The sequence below is a fragment of the Miniopterus natalensis genome, chromosome 2 (assembly GCF_054644295.1).
Source record: "Miniopterus natalensis isolate mMinNat1 chromosome 2, mMinNat1.hap1, whole genome shotgun sequence".
NCBI lineage: Eukaryota > Metazoa > Chordata > Mammalia > Chiroptera > Miniopteridae > Miniopterus > Miniopterus natalensis.
In genome coordinates, this window is record NC_142082.1 from 97499935 (window position 1) to 97514731 (window position 14797).

Sequence of the window (14797 nt, forward strand, 5' to 3'; positions counted from 1 at the left end):
TATTAAGCTGTGCAATTTGTAATTTTGCTGCAATTGCAATTGAATACTAGCTGGCTAATCCAAATGTCCTATGAAAATACCCATTTTTACCATATCAGTGTAGACAGACAAATCTTAGCAAGTATTCTACAGCAGCCCACATTAAGATATGCTGTCCATTTTATGCATGAATACTAGTACCTTCATCTAGTAATACTCCAAGTAGTGAAGACAGAACTCCAAATAGGCTTTCAAATGGATTTTGTGTTTAATCTATACTTTGAGTCATTAAGATAGAATGATTTCTCAGATTGTGTGTTTTGCTGCAAGACAGCCAACCGCCAATCAAGTTCTTAGAAAGACTGACTCCTCAGAGACTTTCAAAATCAACACATATCCTCATTGGTTCTAAACCCCAGTAATTACCCAGCATGCGAGATGGTTCTGTGATATGCACGGGGGATGTACAGGAAGATAACATGCCCCCTGCCCTCAAAGAGCTCACCAGTCTTGCAGGATTAGAATTATGTTCATAAAGTCCCCACTCAGCAGTCAGCCAGGGACTCTTTTAACTGCCCTTTAAACTCATTGCTTGTAGCTTGGGCTGGACTAATCCATCCAGAGGGCAGTCAGTGTCTTACTGAGGATTGAGGGTGGGGAAAATGATGACATGTTGCCTCTGGAGACCCATCTGGCTGGCAATCTACCATCATGGGGACGGGATAGGTCAGCTCTGGAGGGCTTGCCAGAGACATTGGAGGGGGTGGAGCTTTTTCCCGACTGTCTGAAAGATCTGCCCTAGCCTGGGCAGGCACTGCACCTTTATTACTGTGCCCACTCCAGCCTTTGGGAGTCACATTGCAACCCAGTGCTGCTCACAAACATGAAAGTGTCACTCAAACCACAACATAAACAACCTCCCTGTCATCACACCAGAATCTGGGCAGGCCGTTGGCCACCAGAGCAGGGCTGGGACACTCACGGTCTCAGCATCCACAAAAAGGGTGGGGCACTCAGAGCAGGAGGTGAGCATCTGGGAGGAGCTGACAAACTTGGACCCGATCCCCCGGAGGTTGTCTCCAAGGTAACTGGCTGCATCACAGGTCAGGAAGCAGAACCTTTTCTGAATATTCTGAAAGGCAAAATAGTTATCATTTGTAAAGTTTTAACTTATGGACTAGAATTAAAAAAAAAATCTTGATAAAAATTTCAAATGAGCCCAGGTCCTCAGTGTGTGTGGCCAGGAAGAAATGGGAATAAAGTGAATGTAAATGTGTGAAGTAAATAATCATGCAGTGTGGACAGGGATTCTTCCTAAAATGTCACTTCCCAACATGCAGATACTCATAGAATCATCCCAATAAGTGAAACTTTCTGTGCTGATGGCCAGTGTTGATCACCAGCTGGGCCCTCCTGCCTTGTCTGTCAGATCATTGAGGAGTTACTCAGGTTACAACAATGTGGGTGAGACAAAAAAGGTTACAAGATGGAACTCCTTTCTTTTTCCGAAGGTTGCAGCTCCCCGAGACAAAGCTGAAATAGTGCATTTGAGCTTCTGGAGAATGAAAGAGTAAATGCTACCTGGGACCTAGAATAATATCTCTTCTGGAAGAATGTCTCCTTAAGTGTCTGACTCTATCCTATAGCACTGTCTACATGAATTCATTAGTCCTCACAACATGGTAATGAAACTGAGGTTAAGAAAAGTAAAGTCACTAGGCTTAAGCTTATGCAACTAGTAAGTGATAGAGTAAGGGTGAGCCTGACTCCAGAATTCACATTCCTTCCATAAATGTGTAATACTTCCTAAAACTTACGGTTCCTCCTGTATTGCCTGAGGAAAAACTATAATTAGGAAGAGTATGATTCACTGTGCCTGTGTCAGTGCCCAGATGAGAACATTTTTATCTTCCAAACACCTAACACACAGCACCTTTAACCAAAAGAACACAATACTTAACTAAAAAATAATTCCAGTCCTAGGCACTGACTTTTCCCAAAGAGATGTCATACCTTTTGAGTTGTAGAATCGCATCCATGGTAAAGCTGTTCTGCCCTGTTATGGGTAAATTCGCATGTTCCCAAAGCAACAGCAGGTTCTTTATAAGTTATGCTAGGCAACTGCCAACCATGTTGCATATTATTTTTTATATCTGGGAATCTTGGTATAATGCATAACATACATCTGTCTTTATTTTGTTACGTTAGTTTTCTGTGCAAAAAAACCAAACCAAACCAAAAAAACAACAACAAAAAAAACCCCGACAAAATGTTAAAGCAGAAAGGAAGGGGAGGTGTCATGTCGAGCATCACGACAGCTAGTCAAGTGGCAAAGCTGGGAGTGTGACTCAGGTCCCCCAAAGAGTTTGGGGTTCTTCCCATTTTACCTATGGATAAAGTGAAATCTGGCTTTATTATTTATTGTACTGAGAAGCTAGATCTGCCAGGGAATTTTAGAGCCACATAGAAAGGCAGGTGCTATTTAAGGGACATAAATTCAGTTTTGTCCTCCTAACTTACATATGAACACATCCTATAATTTGGTGGCACTGTGTGATGCAATGACAATATTCTAACACAGGAGCAGCTGGGAAGAAATACACTGACCAAGGCACTTGGAAAGATGTCCATACTGGATCATTAGAAACCATTTCCTTGCTTTTAAAACCAAATTATTTTTGCAGTCACTTTCTGCTCCCTCCAAAATCCACCAAAATACAGGGAAACGTGGTGTTCAGATTTATAGGAAAATGTTGGAAAATAGTAAACAGATACGGTGAGGACATGACAAGAGTTTAATAGACTACATGTCAGAAATGTATTTCAATTCTAGCATATTTTATTAATATCTATTTTGCTACTGTCATTGCCCTCAATCACATGGTATTTGATAGTAATTAAGAAACTTCTTAGGACTAAATGAAATATTAAAACCAAAACAGGAGGCACACATTTGTATTATTATTGCAGATAAAGTCCATAGAGATTGATCTAATACAATGATGAAAAAAAAATCCAAACCCAATATGCATGCTGGGGTCCAGTCCCACCTCCCAGCTCATGTGGCAACCTGTTGATCTATTGACATTAAATCAGAAGCTGTATGTTTAAGATTTCCATTAAAATAAATTTTTGTTCATTCTTCCTACATTTACTGAGTACCTATTGTGTGTTAGCGAGGGTGCCAACTGCTAGGTAGTCAAAGAAAGATATCGTTACTTGCTCAGGGGACGGGAGAAGGGACAAAAGTAAAGGAGGCTTCACTCACTGAAGTGACACCCAACCAAGGATTTGCATGTAATTGAGAGGACAGTCCAGGTACAAGAGGATATGACCTCTCTAAGCAAAGGGAAAAGTATTGCTCAGGACTATGAAATTGAGCATGAATAGTCTAGTAACTGTAATAAGAAAAAATCACAACAGCCAAAATTAGATGCATATTAACCAATATTTAAAGATAGACTTTAGTACAATCTAAATAAGAAATTACTTTGCTCCTGAATCCTTAACAATGAAATTGACCTCAAATGGTGGCTTTCTGCTAGTTTTTAAATTTTAACCTGGTTTAATGTTAGAGTGTTTTTGGAATTTTTATCTTTTAGCAGCCAGTTGTTTTCTGTCTTAAGCCTGACAGCTCCTCTAGTCCCCAGTTAATCTCAGACACAATCTTAGTTTGTCCACTTAAACTTCTTATAGGTTCCACTAAAAGTAAATTGAAAACCTTGAGAGCATCACAAATAACACTCAATGAGTAACCATGATATAAAATTCTCCAAAAATGGGTCATAAGAAGGGCCTCCAGGCTGAAAGAGTTTACTTTTATAGTAACTAAATGACAACTTCCTGAATTTGAAATTAAGGCTGATGATCCCAGTTTATTCACTTTGCACTTTTTCTATAATTTCTTATTTTCTGGCCTTTCTTTTCTGCCATGACTCTTCCTGAATGTGGTTAGAGAGCTCATCCCTCAGTCCAACCAAGTCATAGTTCCTGTCTTTGATATACTCAACTCAACATCTGCAAATGTTTAGTTGTGTTCTAACATGTTTGTCCACTTATCCATCCATTATTCATGTCCATTCAAAGTTGGAACTGCACAGTTCTTTTCCATTTTTCCCTTCTATTATCAGTGGCAGTTCTCTTTTATGCTTTATTAAAAGTAAAGTTTAGAAAAATGCTTTTCTGAAAATAATGTAAGAAAAGCATTTTCATTATAGGATAACAGGAACTTGAAATAAAGGAAAAAGAAGAAAATAAAAGACACCCATAATCTCATTGCCCTGAATAAACTACAATGAAATGCTAGTGTATAATCTTCACTATTTTCTAGGCATTAAAAAGAGGAGCAGTATTCTACATATATTTTTAAAACTAGTTTTCTCTTAAACTATATGGTAACCATGTTTCCATGTCAGTAAATTTTCACCTATAACCCCATCTTCATGGCTAAGTGAATATTTGCTTCAAACACAGCACACAGGGCTAGTTAACTCCAATGATGCGTGAAGACCTCTGAGTTTTTTTCTAACAAGGCACTTTTTCTCTTCTTTGGTTGCCTCCCACCTCTTCCAGCATTTGATGAAATCTGGAGAGTAAGCATTCAGAGCAAGACACAGAGAAAAATGAACAAGAATTTGCAAGACCAGAGACAGGCAGGCATACAAATAAACTTTTAAGCACCAACCGGAAGTTGAGTTCCTGCCATTTCTGTAGTTGAGTCATTAGGGTCAGTGTGCTTGAACCTAACAAGTTGAATATGAAGGTGCCCACATGCCTACACAGCGCTGTGTGTGTCCAATATCCCCAGGTGCCTGGGTGAGGGGCTGAAATCCAGCCTTCCCCCTACTGGCCACACCTGTTACTACAACCTTTGCGGGGGAGGAACATTGGTTCCAATTTGCACAAGGGCACTGTACGGACTGGATGGGCTGTGGTTCATGCAGGAGACACAGAAGACCTTCCACCTGTTTAGAATCAGCTAAGGGAAGCAAGCAAGTGTTCATAGCTTCGGCTGGCATGTTTAAGGAATTCAAAGGGAGGGTAAAAGACAAAGGAAAACCGGTAATGAAGAGAAAAGCTGCAGGAGAGGTCTTAGGAAAGCAGAGAAGAGGGAGAGGCTTGGAGGAAGATTTTGCCTAATGGTCCTCATGGAATGGTGGCCTGGGATTCATGGCACCAATAAAGGCCAGAATGTCAGAAGTGTGCAGTACATCATGGCAGCCTGTCATTTGAGGGCAACGTCTTCAGAATACCAGTGTGAGAAGGTTGAGTAGATTAAGGTTGAACAGAAGAAAGGATGAAGTCAGAGGAGAGAGATGTTTGGAGGAGAAAATAGTATAAACCCAGAACTAAACCACAATCCCTTCTTAAATGAGAAGCTAGCTGGCTCCTCAGAGAGCCCAAGTGTTTTGACTTGAGGTAAGCACTGTACCTTAAACAAGGAGGAGAACACGTGAAACGTGTACACAGCACAGGAGCCATCGGAGTCGCACATGAGCTGGTTGATGTGGCTGCGCCAGGCTTCCTCAGCATCGTCACAGGCTGCAGGCTGAAATGCAGCAAGGATGGCCGAGAAGAAGGGTGAGGGCGGGGGAGAGACTCTCCTGTCACCTTCTCCAAAGCTGGAAGAAATGATGACTGTGTCAAGTAATGCCCTTCCTTACAGGGGGTCTAAGTGCTACTCCTGAGTTAGCCTCACGAGGGGGCTCACTCTGCCCACTCCTCCATTTGAGGTGTGTTCTGGGAATCTGGCTTTCATTCAAGGTCTCCCAAGATTCTTTTTGATTCCAGAAAATAGAATTTTCATCCCTAGAGTTTCTGTGATTCTTCCAATTCTGATTCCTTTCTACAGATTTGGTACCTCTTTTAGCCTTCAGCGACTATCTAGGGGGCCACTCCCCAGACACAGTAACATTTCTTTCTGTACTCTGATCCTTTCAGTCCTTGGCATTTTTCATGGTGAAAAATTAGAAGAAAAATTTTGTATCTTTTAACTTTTCCTTAATGAGGGCTTATGCATAAATGCCCAGAAGCAAAGTAGAGGGAGAAAACGAAAGAGGAATGCAGAGGGGAAGAAGAAAAGGAGAGATTATGAACAGAAGTTAAAAGGCAGGTCCTCCTCTGGGCACTACCATAGGCTCTTCGGTGAGTGGATACCAGCCACTGTACCAGGGGCCTTCGTCTAGCCATATCAGAAGCTTTTACTTAGTTCTGATTTTCAGTGTTCAGAGGAGTAATTTTAGAGTTCTGATTTTCTTCTCCTGAAGTAAGTCTGCAGCATTATTATTTGTGATTTATTCTACATGCTGCATTAGTGTTTGTATCTCTATTCCTCTTTAAATTTTTTCCTATTTGTATTTCCGACTATATCTCACTCATCTCAGAAATATTAGCCACGAGGTTGGAAGCCATCTGCTCCTTAAAGAGTAGTTATTTAGTTTATAAAGAGCCTCTTGTTCTGGTCTTTCAACTCAAAATGGAAAGACCTCCTAATTTCCAAGGCTTGCCAATCTTGCTTATTTTCAAAGACCATGCCCCCAGGCCCCTCTTTGGCTTTCTGTGTTACTCTGTGGCTTTATAAGTTCCTACATGAGAACCTTTTTCATTCCATGTTGATCCTACACTGGGGATGGATGATTATAACCTGTTAGGAGCCCTTCAGGTTATGTGTCAGTTTGGATTCCTCTGTTAGGAGGAACCAGCAATGTGATTGTGACGTTCAACTGAGTCAGATTGTGTACACCCCCATGGGCCATCCACAATGGCACCACTCATTTCTGCTAAGGAATTCTCTACCTTGCCAGAGTGAACTGGTCCAGGGCTTGGTTGCTTTTTTCTTCTGCTTCAGTCATATCCAGACTAAAGCTATCACTGCACTCGAAAGTTGCAGGGAGTTCATTGATGGAAGTAGAAAGATCATCTTCGTGTATGGTGGTCTCCTCCGCCTCCTGGACAGCATCAGCCTGGAAAACGAGGAGAGAAAAGACCCCTCCAATATATAAGAATATATAGGAAAGTTTGCTCAACTGAAGAAAAAGAAACTGAAATCCTGACAGTGACAGAAGTTGGGGGGCATTTGGTTTCGAGTTACAATGTCATCAGTTTCAGAAATTACCTGAAGTGCTGTTCTCTCCCTACTTTTCATTCTTCTTCAGAATAGTTCCCAAAGCGGCTCTCAGGAGGTTACCATGATTATGGAGTACAGAGGCTAACCTTGGAAAGACCACAGTGCCCCCTGGTCTGACCTCCACATTTGATGAGGAAACAGCCTTTCCTAGTATGTCATCACTGCAGGAGCTGTGGTTAGAAACACCACCACTGGATTCAGAACGCCTTCCATTGAGCAAACCCCAGCCTATCCAGATATAACTCTCCAACACAGAACTCCTCACCTATGGAAACTAGAATTTAGAACCCTCAGTCAGAGTACAGTAGATGCTCAAGAAATGTGTCCAGTGTGCATGAGTGCTCCATAGTGGTCATTGAGCTGCCACACCGACAGGCCTTTCCACACTAAAAACCCTCTGAGATCCACTGACGTACGTGCTGTCTTCGTGGGAATATCCCTTGAAGATAACAGATATGAGGGGCTGCTTTCCCGTTACTATACAATGTAGAATGAGCAGCGAAATGAAAGGGCCGCAGGGCAGGCAGAAGTCATAACAAGTAAAATGGAAAAAGAAGCTGGGCTTGAAGCTGGGCTGGGGGAGTCAGCTGGAGAACTGATTGTTCTTCATGAGAGGAAGGAAGACAACGGGGTTACAGACCAGAAGAGGAAATTACATGTACATGTTTCAGTGAGTCATTTTCTTAAAACAAACACAAAATCAGGGAAAAATAGAAATGTATATGAATTAGAGCATTATTACAGTTGACATCTTGCCACCCATTTAGTATTTTTAATTGAGGATTAATAGAGAAATGAAAGGGTGTTTAAAGATGTGTCTGTGAAAGAATTGCTCATAAATACTGGGTTTTGGAGGCTTATCCATATCTATTTCTTGCTGCTTTTTAAAACTGCAGGGGTGCAAACAAGAATGGCCAGGGGTGACTGGTTTGGGTTATTAGTGTATATAAACTTAATCTATTAGGGGACAGTTGAGTTCTTATAAAAATATCTTTATTTTATCTTTATAACATCACAAATATATAAAACATTGCAGAAGCCCAGTTTATGTTAAACAGAGATAGCTTTTCAGAAATTAAACTCAGTCTTTCCTTGATAGAATTAGATGATTTCTGAATTCATAAAAATATTATTACTTAGACAGTGTTTTCTATGAGCAATCTATATAATTCAGCATTCAAAATAGAAAAATTGAGAAAATTCCAAGAATGAGAAATATTAAGTGCTAATAACTTCACACTTATTTTGTGATGTCCTTTCCATGAAATTTAATTTCTTAATCTTAGGATTCTGGGGTTTTAATCCCAGATAAATTTCCTTTCTGGCCCCTTTCTGGCTAAAAAAGGACTCTACTAACTCTAAAAATCCTTAGTCATAGTCCCTTTGCAATGGGGCAATCTTAGAAATAATTTTTCTTTAAGCTTCAATATTTTTAGGTGATGCAATTTGGTTGGTTGCCCTTGGTTTAAGGTATGTAAGATTTTCCTAGATCTCAAATCTCTTTTTAGTGTACTATAAAAGAATACAGAATATTATGTTTTCCCCCCATTTTTACTTTTTTCCCAGTAGAAGTTATCAGAAAGAATATACTTTTATAAATTTTTTCCTATTTTATTTTCTTTTTCAAACTTCTATTATCATAACCAATCTCAGGATGAAGACATCTTAACAGGCATAGGTTATTTTGGTATGTCTAATATAAGAAAACAAAATTCTAATCTTATAGCCACATGCAGGGTGTCCCACAAAAATGTATACACACTTTAAAAGGGTGATAGCTCAATTTTGAAAAGGAAATGTATTTTAATAAACATCGCCTTTATAATTATTCCAAGTGTGTGTATACATTTTCGGGGGACACCCTATATATGAACACAATGTAGGGGTGAACAGTTTTATGGAGAGGATCTTTTCTGGAAATTTTGATAAAATAAGCTTTAAATGAAATATATATTGTTAAGTGTTTCTTTTAAGCTGACCCTTTAAATAAGAAAATGGTATCCATTACTTACTTGTCTCCTCAGAGAGCCTGGCTAGGACTGTTTTGTATGAATCTGTTTTGCTCATAATACTGAAAATTCTGATCGTTTGCCAAAAGGCGAGGATTGAATCAATGTACAAATTGTATAACTGGTTCCTACATAGGAAAAAATTTCCTCCAATACATGCATACACCCACACTTCAACAGCATATTTTTTTTGGTAAAAGTCATGACAAAGAACAGCAGTTTCCCAAGTCACAGTGATCTCAGACATATATCAGTTTGTTCTGCAATTAATTAATTGGCTGTGTTCATGATGTATGGAAAATGCAGCCTGTTTCATTTCTAAAAGACCTCATATCAAATCTCTTTCAACCAACAAGAAGGTGGTGGCTCAAGTTATGAGGGCAAAACAACTTCAAAACAGGTTTAGGTGCACAGATTCAATTATATCAAAAAAGGAAGAAAGAAAAAGATAAAGGTAGTCCCTCTATTCAAAACCCCCTAAGAACTCTCAGAAAATTGGAAGACTTTTTCTTTAAGAAAACTACAATCATAATTGCCAAAATCTCTTCACCTTAGAACCCTCAGAAATCTGAAGATTATTCATATCAGGCAAGGAAGAGTCAAAGCTAGCCATTCTAGTGCTAAAGGAATGAGGGTCAGCAGGGGTCATGTCACAGGCCGAAGTGAGCGATTCCACGGGGTTGGCCTCCTCAGAAGGGGAGAGATTCATAATCTGTTAACAAAGCAAAGGAAATAAAATATGGTGTGATGTTTCAGTAAAAGCTCCAATTCTTCTTTCCATAAGAGTACAAACCATTGTATGAGCAAGCTAGTTGTTGGTTGATAGGTCTTGTTTAATGTACATTAGTTCACTGTTATTAGAACTTAAAAATGGGAGCTGGTGACCTGGTGTGCTGGCACAGCACTCACACAAATACCCACATTTCCAGATAACATCAAAATGTCTGTCATAGTTCCTAAAACTTCAGATGTTTAAGGAATTTTTAAAAAAGGTTTCGGCATAATGAAAGTTATTTGGGGAAAATCTAGGGCCTAACAGATTTGATGGCATCCAGATATTGTTAATAGTATAACAAATACCCCAGCATTTGCTTCTGTGTGCAACCTACAGAGAAAGAGGCCACTTGATGGTTCTCATTTTAGTTTAGCAGCTCTGGAAGTTTCTTTAGCTGCAACTGGAAACTGTGCTACTATTTTAGTTCCAAAACCAAGTCTCCCAGTTCCTACAGTGGGAGAGCTTCTACTTACGAGGTCCGAGTGCTCCAGGATCTGGCTGGTTGTAAGGTCCTCTTCCTCAGACGATTCATCAGAGTCCTCATGGTTCATTTTATTTAGGCTGGGAGAACTTCCTGAAAGCTGGTGTTCCTCCAGAAGCTGCATGTCACACTTGTCCAGACTGTCCAGAGATCGCCTGCGCACTCCCCAGTTAAAGTTGTCCATACTCTCACCCTGAAATCACACCATCACACATTCAATTAGTCATGGCTTAGAAATAATATTTGCATTATGAACTCTCAAGTCCTCCTGTCCTTTGGTACCAAACATTTGGTGATATGATGAGAAAAGTCGTAAAAGCATACTGACTTCACCTTCATGCATATTAAATCATAGGTAGATATGATCACATACTTTTGTGTGGTGTGGTAGGTAATATTATATTTTTAAAAACTTGACTGGGCTAAGCTCTATAAGTGATTTGTGTTTCCAAAAATCTGTAATACAGAGACCATTAATAGTAAAATAACTTCAAAAGACATGTGCCCCCAACCCTTGTTTAGTGCTGTTCTCAGAAGGAGCAAAAGTAGGAGCTATGCTTTTAGCATATTCCACATACTCTGGGTAATCAGGAGAAGAGCATTAGGCAAACATTCCAGCATTTTTACAGATAAAATGCAGTTAAGAAGATGGGAGAGCAGCTGGGAAAGCCGTGTAGTCATGCACGATGCAGAGGTCACAGCAGCAGGGCTTAACTTTTGCTTCTGGATCATTTAAAAAAATTGTCCCAACACAGAAAATATTTGTTTTCCTGGACTGAAATGACTTACTTGGTACCAAGCATTATTATTAACCTGTATCTTTACATTTTCCCCCCAATTTCAGTTGATATTCAATATTATTTTGTATTAGTTTTGGTTGTACAGCATAGTGGTTAGACAATCATATACTTTACTAAGTGATCCTCTTGATATTTCCAGTACCCACGTGACATCATACATAGTTATTACAATATTATTGACTATATTCCCTATGCTGTACTTCATATCCCTATGATGACTATTTTGTAACTGCCAATTTGAATTTCTTAATCCTTCCATCTTTTCACCTGGCCCTCCAACCTGCCTCCCATCTGGCAACCATCAGTTTGTTCTTGTATCTATGAGTCTGTTTCTTTTATGTTTGTTCACTTGTTTTGTTTTTTAGATTCCACATGTAAGTGAAATCATATATAGGTATTTGTTTTTCTTTGTTTCACTTAGCATAATACCCCCGAGGTCCATCCATGTTGTCACAAATTTTAAGATTTCATGGCTGAGTAATACTACATTGTATATATGTACCACATCTTTATCTACTTGTCTATTGATGGGAACTTGGGTTGCTTCCATTTTCTTGGTTATTGTAAATTATGCTGAAATGAACAAAGGGGTACATATATCTGTTCAAATTAGTGTTTTGGATTTCTTCAGATATATACCCAGAAGTGGAAGTGCTCGATCATAAGGTAGTTCTATTTTTAATTTTTTGAGGAAACTTCATATTGTTTTCCATAGTGGCTGCACCAATTTGCTATCCCAAGAACAGTGTACAAAGGTTCCCTTTTGTCCACATTCTCACCAACACATGCTATTTGTTGATTTATTGATGACATCCATTCTGACAGGAGTGAGATGATATCTCATTGTGGTTTTCCTTGTCCAAGAAGATATATCATAAAAAATATTACTAAGAGAAATGTCAGAGTTACTGCCTATGTTTTCTTCTAGGAGTTTTATAGTTTTGAGTCTTATATTTAAGTCTTTAATCCATTTTGAGTTTATTCTTGCATATGGTATGATAATGTGGTCTAGTTTCATTTTTTTTTGCATGTATCTGTCTAATTTTCCCAAAACCATTCATTGAATATTCTGTCTTTATCCCACTGTATATTCTTGCAGCCTTTGTCATATGTTAATTGACCCTGTAGGCATGGGTTTATATCTGGGCTTTCTATTCTATTCCCTTGATCTATGTTTTTATGCCAGTACAATGCTGCTTTGATTACTATAGCCTTGTAGTGTAGTTTGATATCAGGTAGTGTGACACCTCCAACTTCGTTCTTCTTTTTCAAGGATGCTATGACTAATTGGGGTCTTATGTGGATCCATATAATTTTTAGGGTTATTCATTATTCATTCTAGCTCTGTGAAAAATGTCATTGGTATTTTGAAAGGGATTGTATTGAATCTATAGATTGCTTTGGTTAATATGGACATTTTAACTATGTTAATTCTTCCTATCCATGAGCATGGTATATGCTTCCATTTATTTGTATTTTTAAAAATTTCTTTCTATATTGTCTTATAGTTTTTCAAGTACTAGTATTTTATCTTCTTGGTTCTTATGTTAATTGATTTGCAGATAATGAACTAACCTTACATCCTAAGAATAAATTCCACTTGATCATGGTGTATCATTTTTTTTTTTTTTTTAACAGCAAAAAAGATTTTACTCAGTAACTACTGATGGTTAGGAAATTGCAGAGCTCTGTTCCAATTAGCAAAGGGCATTTTTTAATTTATTTTTTTAATTGTTGACAGTATTACAGATGTCCTCCATTTCCCCCCTTTTGCCCCTCTCCACCCTGCCCCTCCCCACCCCAGGCCTTTACCACACTATTATGTGTCTCCATGGGCTATGCATATATGCATGTCTGTTCTTTGGTTAATCTCTTCCTGTCCCCACAACCTCCCTCCTCTCTAACATCTGTCAGTCTGTTCATTGCATCCATGCCTCTATTTCTATTTTGTCAGTTTATTTTGTTCATTAGATTCCACATATAAGTGAGATCATGTGATATGTATCTTTCTTTAATGGGCTTATTTTGTTTAGGATAATAATCCCCAGGTCCATCCATGCTGTCACAAAAGGTAAAAGTTTCTTCTTTTTATTATTTTTTAATTTTTATTTTTTAAAGCTTTTTTATCCACTCATCTGCTGCTGGGCACTTGGGCTGTTTCCAGATCTTAGCTATTGTGAATAATGCTGCTATGGATATAGGGGTGCATATATTCTTTCTTATTGGTGTTTCAGAATTCTTAGGATATATTCTCAAAATTGGGATCACTGGGTCAAATGGCAGTTACATTTTTATTTTTTGAGGAAACTGTATACTGTTTTGCATAGTAGCTATACCAGTCTGCATTCCCACCAGCAGTGTACTAAAGTTCCCTTTTCTCCGCATCCTTGACAGTACTTATTCTGTTGATTTATTGTGGTTTTAATTTGCATCTCCCAGATGGTTAGTGACATTGAGCATTTTTTCATATGTCTATTAACCATCTCATCTGTATGTGCTCTTTGGAGAAGTGTCGATTCAGGTCCTTTGCCCATTTTTTCTTCCTGGTGTTGAGTTGTATGAGTTCTTTGTATATTTTGGAAATTAACACTTTATCAGATGTATCATTGGCAAATATGTCCTCCCATATTGTGGGATCCCTTTTCATCCTAAGGATTTTTTTTTTTCTTTTTTCTGTGCGGAAGCTTTTTAGTTTGATGTAGTCCCATTTGTTTATTTTTTCTTGTTTCTTTTTCCCTAGATGTATTCACAAAAATACTGCTACATGAGATGTCTGAGATTTTCTGTCTATGTTTTCTTCTAGGATTTCTATGATTTCATGACTTACATTTATCTTTTTTTATCCATTTTGAGTGTATTCTTGTGTATGGTGTAAGTTGGTGGTCTAGTTTCTTTTTTTTTTTGCATGTACCTGTCCAGTTTTCCCAACACCACTTACTGAAGAGGTGGTCTTTACTCCATTATATGCTCTTGCCTCCTTTGTCAAATATTAATTGACCATAATGGTGTGGGTAGATTTCTGGGTTCTTTGTTCTGTTCCATTGATTTTTATACCTATTATTGTGCCAGTACCAGGCTGTTTTGATTACAATGTCTTTGTGATATAGTTTGACATCCAGTATTGTGATCCCTCCAATTTTACTCTTCTTTCTCAAGATTGCTGCAGCTATTCGAGGTCTTTTTTGGTTCTGTATGCATTTTTGGAATATTTGTTCTAGATCTGTGAAATATGCCAATAGTGTTTTAATAGAGATTGCATTGAATGTATAGCTTGCTTTGGGCAGTATGGAAATTTTAATGGTGTTAGTTCTTCTTATCCATGAACATGGTATTTGCTTGCACGTGTTTGTATCTTGCTCTATTTCATTTTTCAATGTCCTATAGTTTTCCAAGTATAGGTCTTTTACCTCCTTGGGTAAGTTTATTCCTAAGTATCTTATTTTTCGTGTTGCAATGGTAAATGGGACCGTTTTTTAGTTTCTCTGAGAGTTCATTTTTGGTGTATAACAATGCCATCGATTTCTGGATGTTAATTTTATATCCTATTACATTGCCGAATTCATTTATTAAATCTAATAGTTCTTTGGTGGAGTCTTTAAGGTTTTCTATGTACGATATCATGTCGTC

The 14797-nt window shown here is 38.4% G+C and overlaps 1 protein-coding gene across 3 annotated transcripts in view; it reads right to left on the minus strand.

The window, feature by feature from the left end:
- The window catches only part of FRY (FRY microtubule binding protein), a 505671-nt gene that overhangs the window by 51351 nt on the left and 439523 nt on the right, over positions 1-14797 (minus strand). For all 3 annotated transcript variants that reach the window (XM_087814426.1, XM_016213841.2, XM_016213842.2), the window contains 5 exons: positions 10363-10563; positions 9665-9826; positions 6775-6941; positions 5411-5600; positions 962-1111 (listed from right to left, as the gene is read on the minus strand). In XM_087814426.1, the coding sequence (XP_087670552.1) occupies positions 962-1111; positions 5411-5600; positions 6775-6941; positions 9665-9826; positions 10363-10563 (870 nt within the window). The remainder of the gene's footprint in view (positions 1-961; positions 1112-5410; positions 5601-6774; positions 6942-9664; positions 9827-10362; positions 10564-14797) is intronic.